The 17,784-nt window shown below is 40.2% G+C and overlaps 1 protein-coding gene across 1 annotated transcript in view; it reads left to right on the top strand.

The window, feature by feature from the left end:
- Positions 1-17,784, top strand: part of SF3A1 (splicing factor 3a subunit 1) — a 47,273-nt gene that overhangs the window by 22,712 nt on the left and 6,777 nt on the right. The window contains exons 5-11 of the mRNA XM_053702202.1: positions 3,678-3,752; positions 3,969-4,119; positions 4,516-4,712; positions 5,115-5,232; positions 5,323-5,508; positions 15,186-15,307; positions 15,435-15,725. Of these exons, the coding sequence (XP_053558177.1) occupies positions 3,678-3,752; positions 3,969-4,119; positions 4,516-4,712; positions 5,115-5,232; positions 5,323-5,508; positions 15,186-15,307; positions 15,435-15,725 (1,140 nt within the window). The remainder of the gene's footprint in view (positions 1-3,677; positions 3,753-3,968; positions 4,120-4,515; positions 4,713-5,114; positions 5,233-5,322; positions 5,509-15,185; positions 15,308-15,434; positions 15,726-17,784) is intronic.

The following is a 17,784-nucleotide window of genomic DNA, read 5'->3' as shown; positions in this document are numbered from 1 at the left end:
AAATATTCTGGAACTGAGAGCGATATTCAATGCTCTCAAGGCCTGGCCTCGGCTAGCGAGGACCAAGTTCATACGGTTTCAATCAGACAACATGACAACTGTTGCGTACATCAACCATCAGGGGGGAACAAGGAGTTCCCTAGCGATGGAAGAAGTGACCAAAATCATTCTATGGGCGGAGTCTCACTCCTGCCACCTGTCTGCTATCCACATCCCAGGAGTGGAAAATTGGGAAGCGGATTTTCTGAGTCGTCAGACATTGCATCCGGGGGAGTGGGGACTCCATCCGGAAATCTTTGCCCAAGTCACTCACCTGTGGGGCATTCCAGACATGGATCTGATGGCCTCTCGTCAGAACTTCAAAGTTCCTTGCTACGGGGCCAGATCCAGGGATCCCAAGGCGGCTCTAGTGGATGCACTAGTAGCACCTTGGACCTTCAAACTAGCTTATGTGTTCCCGCCATTTCCTCTCATCCCCAGGCTGGTAGCCAGGATCAATCAGGAGAGGGCGTCGGTGATCTTGATAGCTCCTGCGTGGCCACGCAGGACTTGGTATGCAGATCTGGTGAATATGTCATCGGCTCCACCTTGGAAGCTACCTTTGAGACGAGACCTTCTTGTTCAGGGTCCGTTCGAACATCCGAATCTGGTTTCACTCCAGCTGACTGCTTGGAGATTGAACGCTTGATTTTATCGAAGCGAGGATTCTCAGATTCTGTTATCGATACTCTTGTTCAGGCCAGAAAGCCTGTAACTAGAAAGATTTACCACAAAATTTGGAAAAAATATATCTGTTGGTGTGAATCTAAAGGATTCCCTTGGGACAAGGTTAAGATTCCTAGGATTCTATCCTTCCTTCAAGAAGGATTGGAAAAAGGATTATCTGCAAGTTCCCTGAAGGGACAGATTTCTGCCTTGTCGGTATTACTTCACAAAAAGCTGGCAGCTGTGCCAGATGTTCAAGCCTTTGTTCAGGCTCTGGTTAGAATCAAGCCTGTTTACAAACCTTTGACTCCTCCTGGGAGTCTCAATTTAGTTCTTTCAGTTCTTCAGGGGGTTCCGTTTGAACCCTTACATTCCGTTGATATTAAGTTATTATCTTGGAAAGTTTTGTTTTTAGTTGCGATTTCTTCTGCTAGAAGAGTCTCAGAATTATCTGCTCTGCAGTGTTCTCCTCCTTATCTGGTGTTCCATGCAGATAAGGTGGTTTTACGTACTAAACCTGGTTTTCTTCCAAAAGTTGTTTCTAACAAAAACATTAACCAGGAGATTATCGTACCTTCTCTGTGTCCAAAACCAGTTTCAAAGAAGGAACGTTTGTTGCACAATTTGGATGTTGTTCGCGCTCTAAAATTCTATTTAGATGCTACAAAGGATTTTAGACAAACATCTTCCTTGTTTGTTGTTTATTCAGGTAAAAGGAGAGGTCAAAAAGCAACTTCTACCTCTCTCTCTTTTTGGATTAAAAGCATCATCAAATTGGCTTACGAGACTGCCGGACGGCAGCCTCCCGAAAGAATCACAGCTCATTCCACTAGGGCTGTGGCTTCCACATGGGCCTTCAAGAACGAGGCTTCTGTTGATCAGATATGTAGGGCAGCGACTTGGTCTTCACTGCACACTTTTACCAAATTTTACAAGTTTGATACTTTTGCTTCTTCTGAGGCTATTTTTGGGAGAAAGGTTTTGCAAGCCGTGGTGCCTTCCATTTAGGTGACCTGATTTGCTCCCTCCCTTCATCCGTGTCCTAAAGCTTTGGTATTGGTTCCCACAAGTAAGGATGACGCCGTGGACCGGACACACCTATGTTGGAGAAAACAGAATTTATGTTTACCTGATAAATTTCTTTCTCCAACGGTGTGTCCGGTCCACGGCCCGCCCTGGTTTTTTTAATCAGGTCTGATAGTTTATTTTCTTTAACTACAGTCACCACGGTACCATATGGTTTCTCCTATGCAAATATTCCTCCTTAACGTCGGTCGAATGACTGGGGTAGGCGGAGCCTAGGAGGGATCATGTGACCAGCTTTGCTGGGCTCTTTGCCATTTCCTGTTGGGGAAGAGAATATCCCACAAGTAAGGATGACGCCGTGGACCGGACACACCGTTGGAGAAAGAAATTTATCAGGTAAACATAAATTCTGTTTTTTAACCCGCTGTAAGCTGCTTTGCTCGAAGATGCCTTACTAAATGCTTGAAATTGCTTTTTGGCTATATGCACTAATATTACATGCTGCTTAAAGGGACACTGAACCCAAATTTTTTCTTTTTGGATTCAGATAGAGCATGCAATTTTAAGCAACTTTCTCATTTACTCCTATTATCAAATTTTCTTCATTCTCTTGGTATCTTTATTTGAAAAGCAAGGATGTAAGTTTAGATGCAGGCCCATTTTTTGGGTGAACAACCTGGGTTGTTCTTGCTGATTGGTGGATAAATTCACCCACCAATAAACAAGAGCTGTCCAGGATTCTCAACCAAAAATTGTCTGGCTCGTTAGCTTAGATGCCTTTTTCAAATAAAGATAGCAAGAGAACGAAGAAAAATTAATAAGAGTAAATTAGAAAGTTGCTTAGCAATATTGGCAATATTAGAGACTTTGTGAAATCTACCCTTTGAGATTGTGTTATATGGAGAGTTTCTGCTGGCTATGGCATTATATATATATATATATATATATATATATATATATATATATATATATATATATATATATATATATATATATATATATATATATATATATATATATATATATATATATATATATATATATATATATATATATATTCTCTGATTTAATTTTTATATATCTATCCATCTCTTTTATTTATTTTTTATGTGTAAAACCACATTTTGGAATATAGTTTAAAAAAAAAAAAATCTAAGTGCCAACCTTTAGGAAGCATATAATATATACCACCAGCAATTAGCATGGAGCAGCACTCCCTCCTGTATAATCTATGGCCCAGTAGCTAGAAGGCAGAGCACCTAACCTAATGGCTGCCAAAAAAGGCTGTAGTGATGCATTCTCTCAGGTTCTCCTTGTGCTGACACTGGGACCTGGCAATACAAGAAACAGCCAAAGCACAAATGGAAATGTGTGGATCCATTCCCTTGTGCTGTCAAGCGAGTCATATAGACCCCAGCATTAAAGTAGAACAGTTTCCCAGGAAGACTGACACCGTGGGATCCTACAGCAGACATCAGTGAGGCTGTACATTAATCCGGCCTCATGTACACTAGGTAGGGACAACAAACGCAGCAACACCGGCTCCTCAGAAACCGCAGACACATTTTCACTAAAAAAAAAAATCTCATCGCAGAACGTGAAAAAAGTTCTGCCTGTGGGACCAGAACTACTGTAAGGCAGACATGATATTCTAGCAAGGTTCCTGAGGTTTGTTATGCTTTAGTGTGGAGGATACCTTTTATTTTTTTCTTCAGACAGATTGTATATACATTTTAAGTGATCTTTTACACCTTTTATTTGTAATATATTACTGTGTTTTTTTATTTTTAAATGCTGGATAAGCTGCTGTTGCATGGCTGAGCCACCTCGAGATTTCCTGGCCCTGAATGTGTGTAGTAGCTATAAATAAGTATGACTGTACGGTTGCTTGTGTGCTTCATACTGACATTCAATAGCTCACTGCAAGTAATCTCCCACCATTTCAGATCCTGATTCCTCCGAAAGGATTACTTCTCAAGTTGAAGAAAGAAGCAGAAAACCCCACTGAAGTTTTAGATCAGGTAAATGATGGTCTTGTTTATTTTTAAGTATTTTGTCATTCTATTCCCCCCCCCCCCCCCCCAGAGGCCTTTGTTTCAATTACGGGGCAAGTAAATAAAAACTGTGAAGCCCCTGATGAATTTTATTCCTGTTGATCACATTTCATACACTAACGGAAGTGTTCCACTAGTCCTGGACATTGAGTGTAAAATTATAACATCTGATTCCTGATGCAGGTACGTTACCGTGTGGAGTGGGCAAAGTATCAGGAAAGGGAAAGGAGGAAGGAGGAAGAAGAGAAGGAGCGTGAACGTGTGGCCTATGCACAGATAGATTGGCATGACTTTGTTGTAGTGGAGACTGTTGACTTCCAACCTAGTGAACAAGGTAAAATGTTTCTTTTGTTAGTATATCTCATAAAATCTTGCTGAATTTTCGCATAAAGTAATGTTATCTAAGATACCACATGACATCTCTGAACATTTTGTGGCAGTATATTTCCTAGAAAATCCTACTTTGTACATCATTTGTAAGATCATTGGGGATTCCCCCCTTTATTTAAGTTATAACATTGTTTTATTTTTGGACCATTTAACATTTTAAACACAACCAACTCATTATCTACATAAGTGTTCATAATGCGGTGGATTTACTGGTCTTCAGTCATATTTTATATATAAACTGCTAGAGAATAAGTTGATTGTAATTTCTCTCTTGTGATTATTTGCTTTTGTAAAATAATGTGCATATTATGAAAGCCTCACTGTTCTCTGTGCTTCTCAGGTAATTTCCCACCTCCTACAACCCCCGAGGAACTCGGGGCTCGAATTCTAATTCAAGAACGGTACGAGAAGTTTGGTGAAAGCGAAGAGGTAGAAATGGAGGTTGAATCGGATGATGAAGATGATGTGAGAGACAACAAAGCAGGGGAATCCAGTTCCCAAATGGACCAGGACACGCAAATTCAAGATATGGATGAGGTGAGACATACTTTTTCTACACACTAGAAATAATATGCATTAAATTGGTATAATTTCAGATTTTGATTGTCAGTAGCATATTGAACAAAAAATGTAAATGCAAGCTATGGTGGTTTTAAACTACAATCTTAAGTTGTTGCATATTTTGCAAACCTAAAAATTATCCTTTTTAACAAATGCAACAATACATATTGTATAGTAAAAATACTGTGTTTTGTTTCTTCTGTTAAAATTTGAACATATCTGTTATATAACAAAACACATTGACGAACTGTCGTTGTGCAATGTGAATTGTAAAAGTAGATATTCTAAGGCTGTAATGCTTGTGGATTCACATATAAAATGTAATATAATATATTATATATTGTATATTAATTTTTTTTTTTTCCCTGAATTTTTAAGGGCTCGGATGAGGAAGAATATACCACAAAGGCTCCTCTTCCTCCAGAATCCCCCATGCCTCCGCCTCTACCTCCAACACCAGACCAGGTTATTGTCAGGAAGGATTACGACCCCAAAGGTTAGTGCAGCTGCCTATTTCTTATTCTGAGTTTTGGTTTGTTTGTCTGATTGTTGTTTCATAATCTTCCTCTTCATTTTTGCCTGAAAGCTTCAAAACCAACACCTCCAGCCCCTGCGCCGGATGAGTACCTTGTATCTCCTATCACTGGGGAGAAGATTCCTGCCAGTAAGATGCAGGAGCACATGCGTATTGGACTTCTGGATCCACGATGGCTTGAACAAAGGGATCGCTCTATCCGTGAGAAGCAAGGGGATGATGAAGTGTATGCTCCAGGTAATTGCTTGCTTCATTAGTTACTGCACTTCTTATTGTAATCTGTTCAATTTTTTTTCAATCCCAAATTTATATTCCTGCTTTATTAATGTGGTGTACACTTTTTGCTCTAAACGTACATATTTTTTTTTGGGTAGAATGTGACCTCCTGATGGTAAACTCCTATTTGAAATAGTGTGGAACAGTTGAAAAATGATTTGTTGCTCTCTTTAGCTAATATAAGATATAGGCTTCCATTTTTAAAATTAAAGGGACATAAAACATTTTTTTTTTTTTCTTGTTAAAGCATATAACTTTAAACAACTTTCTAATTTTACTTCTATTCTCAAATTAATGTTGGGAAAGCTTGTGAATGTGGTTGAGGATTTCCTCCTCTTAGGGTTTAGGATCATATTAAACCATGATGGAAGTTCTAAGTTTAAGGGACAGTCAAATCCAAAAAAAAGTCATGATTTTAAATAGGGCATGTCATTTTAAACAACTTCCCAATTTACTTTTATCACCAATTTTTGCTTTGTTCTGTTGGTTTTCTTAGTTGAAAGCTAACCCTAGGAGGTTCATATGCTAATTTCTTAGACCTTGAAGACTTCCTCTAATGTGAATGCATTTTGAGGTTGTTAAAGTGTGAAAGGATCAATGCATTTTGACCACTAGAGGGCATTAGTTAGTTTTTCATATAGATAACATTAAGCTCATGCACGTGAAGTGACCTAGGTGTGAGCACTGATTAGCTAAAATGTAAGTCTGTCAAAAGAACTGAAATAAGGGGGCAGTTAGCAGAAGCTTAGATACAAGATAATTACAGAGGTAAAACATGTATTATTATAACTGTTGATTATGCAAAACTGGGGAATGAGTAATAAAGGGATTATCTTTCTTTTTAAACAACAATAATTCTGGTGTTGACTGTCCCTTTAATGGAATTTATCTTGTTTTAGGTAATGGGTGTTAGCTGGATTTAAAGATCTTAAGAGACATAGCAGTGTACAATGTGAATTAAACATTGTGATACACGTAGATTACCTATATCTGTCAAACATATAAGAAAATCTCTTCTTTCAACTTTCCATGCTTTGGTGTGCACGAGCATAGTTCCATATATGTAAATGATGTATACTCATTTTCTATCATGCAATGCTTCATACTGCTTTCAGAAGTGTGCTCACCAGTCAAACCCCCCATAAAAACAAATATTTAACCCCTTAATGACCGGACCATTTTTCAATTTTCTTACCCTTAATGACAATGGCTATTTTTACATTTCTGCAGTGTTTGTGTTTAGCTGTAATTTCCCTCTTACTCATTTACTGTACCCACACATATTATATACCGTTTTTCTCGCCATTAAATGGACTTTCTAAAGATACCATTATTTTCATCATGTCTTATAATTTACTAAAAAAAAAAATAATAAAATGAGGAAAAAATGGAAAAAAAACACACTTTTTCTAACTTTGACCCCCAAAATATGTTACACATCTACAATCACCAAGAAACACCCATGCTAAATAGTTTCTAAATTTTGTCCTGAGTTTAGAAATACCCAATGTTTACATGTTCTTTGCTTTTTTTGCAATTTATGGGGCAATAAATACAAGTAGCACTTCGCTATTTCCAAACCACTTTTCTCCTGTTAAGTGTGGTCAGTCCACGGGTCATCATTACTTCTGGGATATTATCTCCTCCCCTACAGGAAGTGCAAGAGGATTCACCCAGCAGAGCTGCTATATAGCTCCTCCCCTCTACGTCACCTCCAGTCATTCTCTTGCACCCAACGAATAGATAGGATGTGTGAGAGGACTGTGGTGATTTTAATTAGTTTATTACCTTCAATCAAAAGTTTGTTATTTTATAATAGCACCGGAGTGTGTTATTCATTCTCTGGTAGAATTTGAAGAAGAATCTACCTGAGTTTTTTCTATGATTTTAGCCGGAGTAGTTAAGATCATATTGCTGTTTCTCGGCCATCTGAGGAGAGGTAAACTTCAGATCAGGGGACAGCGGGCAGATTAATCTGCAAAGAGGTATGTAGCAGTTTATATATTTTCTGACATGGAATTGATGAGAAAATCCTGCCATACCGTTATAATGTAAACTCAGCCTTCAATACAGTAGATGTATCTGGTATCAGGCTGTCATGTATGTATATTTTACACTTCAGTATTCTGGGGAATGGTACTTCACTGGATTTATACTGTATGCATAGACTTAACCTAATTTGCAGGGACTTGCAATAGGTTTTTAAATAACAATTAATTTATTGAGGTTAAACTTTTTTGCTGGCATGTAAAATCGTTTTTCTCTGAGGTACTGGGTGAAAAAATGTTTTGGGCACTGTTTTTTCCACTTGGCAATAGTTTTGTTTAAATTTAAACAGTTTACTGATCTCTCTCACTGTTATGTGTGAGGGGGAGGGGCCATTTTTGGCGCTTTTACTACGCATCAAAAAACTCAGTCAGAGGTTCATTTTCTTCCTGTATGATCCGGTTCATCTCTACAGAACTCAGGGATCTTCAAAGCTTGTTTTGAGGGAGGTAATCATTCACAGCAGAGCTGTGAAGATTGTAGTTGACTGTGATAAAAAACGTTTATTTGTGTATTTTTTCTGCTGTCAGGGTTAGTTATCCTTTGCTAATGGGAACAATCCTTTGCTAAAATTGTATATTTCTTACAAAGATTTGATGCTATAATTTATTTATTTCAACTGTCATAATTTTTTCTGTGCTTCTTATAGGCACAGTTCGTTTTCATATTATTGTAACTTACTTGAAAAAGCATTTCCAAGTTGCTAGTTAATTGCTAGTGTGTTAAACATGTCTGATTCAGAGGAAGATACATGTGCTATATGTGCTAATGCCAAAGTGGAGCCCAATAGAAATTTATGTACTAACTGTATTGATGCTACTTTAAATAAAAGTCAATCTGTACAAATTGAACATATTTCACCAAACAACGAGGGGAGAGTTATGCCGACTAACTCGCCTCACGTGTCAGTACCTGCATCTCCCGCTCGGGAGGTGCGTGATATTGTAGCGCCGAGTACATCTGGGCGGCCATTACAAATCACATTACAGGATATGGCTACTGTTATGACTGAAGTTTTGGCTAAATTACCAGAACTAAGAGGTAAGCGTGATCACTCTGGGGTGAGAACAGAGTGCGCTGATAATATTAGGGCCATGTCAGACACTGCGTCACAGGTGGCAGAACATGAGGACGGAGAACTTCGTTCTGTGGGTGACGGTTCTGATCCAAACAGACTGGATTCAGATATTTCAAATTTTAAATTTAAGCTGGAAAACCTCTGTGTATTACTAGGGGAGGTATTAGCGGCTCTGAATGATTGTAACACAGTTGCAATACCAGAGAAGATGTGTAGGTTGGATAGATATTTTGCGGTACCGGCGAGTACTGATGTTTTTCCTATACCTAAGAGACTTACTGAAATTGTTACTAAGGAGTGGGATAGACCCGATGTGCCGTTCTCACCCCCTCCGATATTTAGAAAAATGTTTCCAATAGACGCCACCACACGGGACTTATGGCAGACGGTCCCTAAGGTGGAGGGAGCAGTTTCTACTTTAGCTAAGCGTACCACTATCCCGGTGGAGGATAGCTGTGCTTTTTCAGATCCAATGGATAAAAAGTTAGAGGGTTACCTTAAGAAAATGTTTGTTCAACAAGGTTTTATATTGCAACCTCTTGCATGTATTGCGCCTGTCACGGCTGCAGCAGCATTTTGGTTTGAGTCTCTGGAAGAGACACTTGAATCATCTACACTAGATGAGATTACACACAAACTTAAAGCCCTTAAGTTAGCTAACTCATTTATTTCAGATGCCGTAGTACATTTAACTAAACTTACGGCTAAGAATTCCGGATTCGCCATTCAGGCACGCAGAGCACTGTGGCTAAAATCCTGGTCAGCTGATGTTACTTCTAAATCTAAATTGCTTAATATACCTTTCAAAGGGCAGACCTTATTCGGGCCCGGGTTGAAAGAGATTATCGCTGACATTACAGGAGGTAAAGGCCATGCCCTGCCTCAGGACAAAGCCAAAGCTAAGGCTAGACAGTCTAATTTTCGTTCCTTTCGTAATTTCAAAGCAGGAGCAGCATCAACTTCCTCTGCACCAAAACAGGAAGGAGCTGTTGCTCGCTACAGACAAGGCTGGAAACCTAACCAGTCCTGGAACAAGGGCAAGCAGGCCAGGAAACCTGCTGCTGCCCCTAAGACAGCATGAATCGAGGGCCCCCGATTCGGGACCGGATCTAGTGGGGGGCAGACTTTCTCTCTTCGCCCAGGCTTGGGCAAGAGATGTTCAGGATCCCTGGGCGTTAGAGATCATATCTCAGGGATACCTTCTGGACTTCAAATCCTCTCCCCCAAGAGGGAGATTTCATCTGTCAAGGTTGTCAACAAACCAAACAAAGAAGGAAGCGTTTCTACACTGCGTACAAGATCTTTTATTAATGGGAGTGATCCATCCAGTTCCGCAGTCGGAACAAGGACAAGGGTTTTACTCAAATCTGTTTGTAGTTCCCAAGAAAGAGGGAACTTTCAGGCCAATCTTGGATTTAAAGATCCTAAACAAATTCCTAAGAGTTCCATCGTTCAAGATGGAAACTATTCGAACAATTTTGCCCATGATCCAAGAGGGTCAGTACATGACCACAGTGGATTTAAAGGATGCTTACCTTCACATACCGATTCACAGAAATCATTACCGGTATCTAAGGTTTGCCTTTCTAGACAGGCATTACCAGTTTGTAGCTCTTCCATTCGGATTGGCTACGGCTCCAAGAATCTTCACAAAGGTTCTGGGTACTCTTCTGGCGGTACTAAGACCGCGAGGAATTTCGGTAGCTCCGTACCTAGACGACATTCTGATACAAGCTTCAAGCTTTCAAACTGCCAAGTCTCATACAGAGTTAGTACTGGCATTTCTAAGGTCGCATGGATGGAAGGTGAACGAAAAGAAGAGTTCTCTCTTTCCACTCACAAGAGTTCCCTTCTTGGGGACTCAGGTAAATCTTCATTTCTACAGAATCTATCAGACAGAAGACAGGTTAACAAAGCTTCAAAATGCATGCCGGGTCCTTCATTCCATTCAACACCCGTCAGTAGCTCAATGCATGGAGGTGATCGGATTAATGGTAGCGGCAATGGACATAGTCCCCTTTGCACGCCTACATCTCAGACCGCTGCAATTGTGCATGCTAAGTCAGTGGAATGGGGATTACTCAGATTTGTCCCCCACTCTGAATCTGAATCAAGAGACCAGAAATTCTCTTCTATGGTGGCTTTATCGGCCACATCTGTCCAGGGGGATGCCATTCAGCAGGCCAAACTGGACAATTGTAACAACAGACGCCAGCCTACTAGGTTGGGGCGCTGTCTGGAATTCTCTGAAGGCTCAGGGACTATGGAATCAGGAGGAGAGTCTCCTTCCAATAAACATTCTGGAATTGAGAGCAGTTCTCAATGCCCTTCTGGCTTGGCCCCAGTTAACAACTCGGGGGTTCATCAGGTTTCAGTCGGACAACATCACGACTGTAGCTTACATCAACCATCAGGGAGGGACAAGAAGCTCCCTAGCAATGATGGAAGTATCAAAGATAATTCGCTGGGCAGAGTCTCACTCTTGCCACCTGTCTGCAATCCATATCCCGGGAGTGGAGAACTGGGAAGCGGATTTCTTAAGTCGTCAGACTTTTCATCCGGGGGAGTGGGAACTTCATCCGGAGGTCTTTGCCCAAATACTTAGACGTTGGGGCAAACCAGAGATAGATCTCATGGCGTCTCGTCAGAACGCCAAGCTTCCTCGCTACGGGTCCAGATCCAGGGATCCGGGAGCGGTTCTGATAGATGCTCTGACAGCACCTTGGACCTTCAAGATGGCTTATGTGTTTCCACCCTTCCCGATGCTTCCTCGATTGATTGCCAGAATCAAACAGGAGAGAGCATCAGTGATTCTAATAGCACCTGCATGGCCACGCAGGACTTGGTATGCAGATCTAGTGGACATGTCATCCTGTCCGCCTTGGTCTCTACCTCTGAAACAGGACCTTCTGATCCAGGGTCCATTCAAACATCAAAATCTAACTTCTCTGAAGCTGACTGCTTGGAGATTGAACGCTTGATTTTATCAAAACGTGGGTTTTCTGAGCCAGTTATTGATACCTTAATACAGGCTAGGAAGCCTGTTACCAGAAGGATTTACCATAAAATATGGCGTAAATACTTATATTGGTGCGAATCCAAGAGTTACTCATGGAGTAAGGTTAGGATTCCAAGGATATTGTCTTTTCTACAAGAAGGTTTAGAAAAGGGTTTATCCGCTAGTTCCTTTAAGGGACAGATTTCAGCTCTGTCCATTCTTTTACACAAACGTCTGTCAGAAGTTCCGGATGTTCAAGCTTTTTGTCAGGCTTTAGCTAGGATCAAGCCTGTGTTTAAAACTGTTGCTCCGCCATGGAGTTTGAACTTAGTTCTTAATGTTTTACAGGGTGTTCCGTTTGAACCCCTTCATTCCATTGATATCAAGTTGTTATCTTGGAAACTTCTGTTTTTAATGGCTATTTCCTCGGCTCGAAGAGTCTCTGAGTTATCTGCCTTACATTGTGATTCTCCTTATCTAATTTTTCATTCAGACAAGGTAGTTATGCGTACTAAACCTGGGTTCCTACCTAAGGTGGTCACTAACAGGAATATCAATCAAGAGATTGTTGTTCCATCTTTGTGTCCTAATCCTTCCTCGAAGAAGGAACGTCTGCTACACAATCTAGATGTAGTCCGTGCCCTGAAATTTTATCTACAGGCAACTAAGGATTTTCGTCAAACGTCTTCCCTGTTTGTCGTTTATTCTGGCCAGAGGAGAGGTCAAAAAGCTTCGGCTACCTCTCTCTTTTTGGCTTCGTAGCATAATACGATTAGCCTATGAGACTGCTGGACAGCAGCCTCCTGAAAGAATTACAGCTCATTCTACTAGAGCTGTGGCTTCCACTTGGGCCTTTAAGAATGAGGCTTCTGTTGAACAGATTTGCAAGGCTGCAACTTGGTCTTCTCTTCATACTTTTTCCAAATGTTACAAATTTGACACTTTTGCTTCTTCGGAGGCTGTTTTTGGGGGAGAGGTTCTTCAGGCAGTGGTTCCCTCCGTATAAAGAGCCTGCCTGTCCCTCCCGTCGTCCGTGTACTTTTGCTTTGGTATTGGTATCCCAGAAGTAATGATGACCCGTGGACTGACCACACTTAACAGGAGAAAACAAAATTTATGCTTACCTGATAAATTCATTTCTCCTGTAGTGTGGTCAGTCCACAGCCCGCCCTGTTTTTTATGGCAGGCTAAAAAAAATTTTGGATTATACTCCAGTCACCACTACACCCTTGGGCTTCTCCTTTCTCGTTGGTCCTTTGGTCGAATGACTGGAGGTGACGTAGAGGGGAGGAGCTATATAGCAGCTCTGCTGGGTGAATCCTCTTGCACTTCCTGTAGGGGAGGAGATAATATCCCAGAAGTAATGATGACCCGTGGACTGACCACACTACAGGAGAAATGAATTTATCAGGTAAGCATAAATTTTGTTTTTTTCAAAATTAGCGCTAGTTACATTGGAACCCTGATATCTGTCAGGAATACCTGAATATCCCTTGACATGTATATATTTTTTTTTAGAAGACAACCCAAAGTATTGATCTAGGCCCATTTTGGTATATTTCATGCCACCATTTCACCGCCAAATGCGATCAAAAAAAAAAAGTTCACTTTTTCACAAAATTTGTCACAAACTTTAGGTTTCCCACTGAAATTATTTACAAACAGCTTCTGCAATTATGGCACAAATGGTTGTAAATGCTTCTCTGGAATCCCCTTTTTTCAGAAATAGCAGACTTATATGGCTTTTGGGTTGCATTTTGGTAATTAGAAGGCCGCTAAATGCCGCTGCGCCCCACACGTGTTTTATGCCCAGGAGTGAAGGGGTTAATTAGGGAGCTTGTAGGGTTAATTTTAGCTGTAGTGTAGTAGACAACCCCAAGTATTGATCTAGGCCCATTTTGGTATATTTTATGCCACCATTTCACCGCCAAATGCGAGCAAATAAAAAAAAAAAAAAAAAAAAACTTAAAATTTTTCACAATTTTAGGTTTCTCACTGAAATTATTTACAAACAGCTTGTGCAATTATGGCAGAAATTGTTGTAAAAGCTTCTCTGGGATCCCCTTTGTTCAGAAATAGCAGACATATATGGCTTTGGCGTTGCTTTTTGGTAATTAGAAGGCCGCTAAATGCTGCTGCGCACCACACGTTAATTATGCCCAGCAGTGAAGGGGTTAAATTAGGTAGCTTGTAGGGAGCTTGCAGGGTTAATTTTAGAGATCAGCCTCCCACCTGACACATCCCACCCCCTGATCCCTCCCAAACAGCTCTCTTCCCTCCCCCACCCCACAATTGTTCCCGCCATCTTAAGTACTGGCAGAAAGTCTGCCAGTACTAAATAAAAGGTGTTTTTTTTTTTTTTTTTTAAATAAAAATAATAAAGTATTTTAGCTGTGATGGACCCCTGCCTTAGCCCCAACCTCCCTGATCCCCCCTCCAGCTCTCTAACCCTCTCCCCTACCTAATTACCACCATCTTGGGTACTGGCAGCTTTCTGCCAGTACCCAGTTTGGCCCCAAAAAAACCCCAAAAAGTATTTTTATTTTATTTTTACTTAAAAAAACTATTTCTGTAGTGTAGCAGCCCCCCACAATACCCCCACCCAGATCCTTTTATATTTTTTTTTAAAAAAAAAAATCCCTTTTTTTTTTTTCCCCCTTTCTGCCCTCATTCATTGGTGTCAGTGTGGCTAATGGGTGCACGTGCACGCACGCGTGCACGCGCACCCTCACACCCGGCACTATCGCTACCGGTGCAGAGAGGGCCACAGAGTGGCTCTCTCTGCATCGGGGGCTTGTAAAATGGTATTGCAGAATGCCTCCATATTGAGGCATCACTGCAATACCCTCAGAGCTGCTGGAAGCATTTGTGATCGCTTCCAGCACTCTGTTAGACAACCGACGTACCAGGTACGTCCATTGTCATTAACTGCTTGTTAATGCATGACGTACCTGGTACGTCAGTTGTCATTAAGGGGTTAAAGGGACAGTCAACCATAGAATTGTTATTGTTTTAAAAGATAGATAATCCCTTTATTACCCATTCCCCAGTTTTGCATAACCAACAGTTATATTAAAGTACTTTTTACCTTTGTGATTACCTTGTATCTAGGAACCTTCTTCCAGCCCCCTGATCACATGACTGTGACTGTTTATTATCTATTGTCTTAAATTTAGCATTGTATTGTGCTAGATCTTAAATAACTTTCTGTGCCTGAACAGTGTTATCTATATAGCCCACGTGTACTTTCTGTCTCTTTGTGTTGAAAAGATATTTAAAAAGCATGTGATAAGAGGCAGCCCTCAAAGGCTTAGAAATTAGCATATGAGCCTACATATGTTTAGTTTAAACTAAGAATACCAAGAGAAAAAAGCAAATTTGATGATAAAAGTAAATTGGAAATTCAATTAAAAGTCCTGAATAATGAAAGTTTAATTTATACTTGACTGTCCCTTTAAGAAATGTTTTTAGCTAAATCTAAAGGGGGGAAAAAAACCTTCTAATTCTTATTTACAGGTTTGGATATTGAGAGCAGCTTGAAACAGCTGGCTGAACGCCGTACTGATATTTTCGGTGTGGAAGAAACCGCTATTGGTAAAAAGATTGGAGAAGAGGAGATTCAGAAGCCCGAGGAGAAGGTAGGTTATTTAAACAATATATTTTGTGTCATGGGCTATTTTTGTGCTGTAAAGTATGCATCAGTTTAGCTGTCCTTGTACACTGCTGCTCTTCCACGCTAGACATCAACTTTCTCTCCTACTGCAGGTGACCTGGGATGGGCATTCAGGTAGTATGGCCCGTACTCAGCAGGCAGCACAAGCCAACATCACATTGCAGGAACAGATCGAAGCAATTCATAAAGCAAAAGGTCTTGTGCCTGAAGAGGATGGCAAGGATAAAATTGGTCCCAGTAAGCCGAATGAGATGCCACAGCCGCCTCCCCCATCCTCTACATCAACGCTAACCAGCTCTGCTCCTCCTATAAACACTGTGCCAAGGCCTCCTTTAGTATCGCTTCACCAATCTATGAACCCTCCTGTGTCACGGCCTCCCACGGTAAGACCCCCCCCCCACTACATTCTACTACTGTATATTTAGTGTAAAAATATCATTCAAATGCAAAGGTCTGTTTCTATGTTTATCAAGTATTGATTATATTCTACAGCACTAATACAGTACTACTAATCAATACATTATATGTAAAAGCAAACCTAAATTGTCGAATACCAGGTACATCTCATCAAACTGTTATTAACTATTAATATTTAATAAGGCAAACTTTTACATTTTATTTACCTTCTTTGATAATGGAAATTCTTGACAGGGTTAATGGGCCATTGCAATATACCTTCACTATTTATTTTGCCTCTTCTACTTTAAAACATGTATGAAAATTGTGCTTGTGCCTCCTTCCCCCCCGGTAGTCTTTGGTAAATATTGTGATCTCTTCTTTTCTATAAATTATTTTCCTCTTCCTTTCCCTCGCTGTCTCTCAATGAATTTTCTTGCTTAAAGGAAAAGTTATCAAGTTACATTTGCAGTTTGAGACTTTCCAATATAGACTCACATGAGTGAGCCTTCACCTACAAATTTAAGAAGCAGTTCCTTATCCTCTCTGCCACCACAGAGGTGGCAAGGATAAATCAGCCTGAAACAAGAGAGTTGAGGGTGATAATGCTCTCATTGAATCCTAAATTTTGACAAGCAGTGCTGCATTGCAAGTGGTGATTGCTGGTAGACAGGTTCTCTACTTAAGAAGTTGATAAAAGTTCCCCCCTTAAAGGGATACTGAACCCAAATGTTTTCTTTAATGATTCAAATAGAGCATGCAATTTTAAGCAACTTTCTAATTTACTCCTATTATCAATTTTTCTTCATTCTTTTGCTATTTTTATTTGAAAAAGCAGGAATGTAAGCGTACAAGCCGGCCCATTTTTGGTTCAGCACCTTGGGTAGCGCTTGCCGATAGGTAAGCTTTACATTCCTGCTTTTTCAAATAAAGATACAAAGAGAACAAAGAAATTGATAATAGGAGTAAATTAGAAAGTTTCTTAAAATTACATGCTCTATCTGAATCATGAAAGATAAAATTTGGGTTCAGCATCTCTTTTAAGGTGGGTTATCACCATTTGGGTAAATATTTAAAAGAAAAGCATGTTATGCAAAAGCAGTGGGCATACCTAGGTAGTTTTAAATGTGAATATTATTGTGTATATACACATTGGCTTAGCAACAAGATGAAGATTAGAAAGGAATGTTTAAATACCTGTAAATTGATGTTTAACCACTTAAAAGGAAAAGAGGAGCTAGGACCATACAGCAAAGGTGTATGGTTAAAAAAAAAAAAATGTTCTGGGGGTATAAAATTAGGTACACATTTGAAAATATAAAACACAGTATACACTTGACAAAATAAAACTGCATTATACATTGCAGAATTCTTCTTGGATTTGAAGGTACATTTATCATGCATCTGATTAATGTGTATAATCTCTATTTCCTTCTTAATACAGGGAGAGTCCATATTTGAATTCCTTGTGGGAAATACTGAACCTGGCCACCAGGAGGAGGCAAAGACACCCCAGCCAAAAGCTTAAATACCTCCCCCCACTCCCCTCATCCCCCAGTCATTCTTTGCCTTTCGTCACAGGAGTTTGGCAGAGAAGTGTCAGAAGATTCAGTAGTTCTTTATGAAGGGTATCTACCCTTCGAAATGGGACTGGAGTTTTAAGTACTCTTGTCAGCCTCTCAGTGAGAGCATTGACGAATGTTAGTCTGGAGATGCAGGGAGAGTCTTTTCTGCGAATCCATCCAGACTTATATTAACAGCTTCTGAGCAATCAATGTTGACTAGTTTCACTGCCTGCTTTCATCACTCAAGTCCATGTCAGAAGCGATGCTACAGTCTGTCACACTTAAAGGACCGTGTTTCTGTTCCATGGCGTAGATTCCGGTAAGATTGTTTCATTTTTTACTAAGATGTTAACGCTAGAAGACAGGGTCTCAGTGGGACTCCTTTATCTATATGGAATCGAGGGTTAATACTTAATATCTCTTGAGTGGGATTGTTGAACAGCGGGGTGTTAATCATATTTGTTTGTGATTTATGCTGCTT

The sequence above is a fragment of the Bombina bombina genome, chromosome 2, assembly GCF_027579735.1.
Source record: "Bombina bombina isolate aBomBom1 chromosome 2, aBomBom1.pri, whole genome shotgun sequence".
Taxonomy (NCBI): domain Eukaryota; kingdom Metazoa; phylum Chordata; class Amphibia; order Anura; family Bombinatoridae; genus Bombina; species Bombina bombina.
This window is presented reverse-complemented; position numbering and strand designations above follow the sequence as displayed.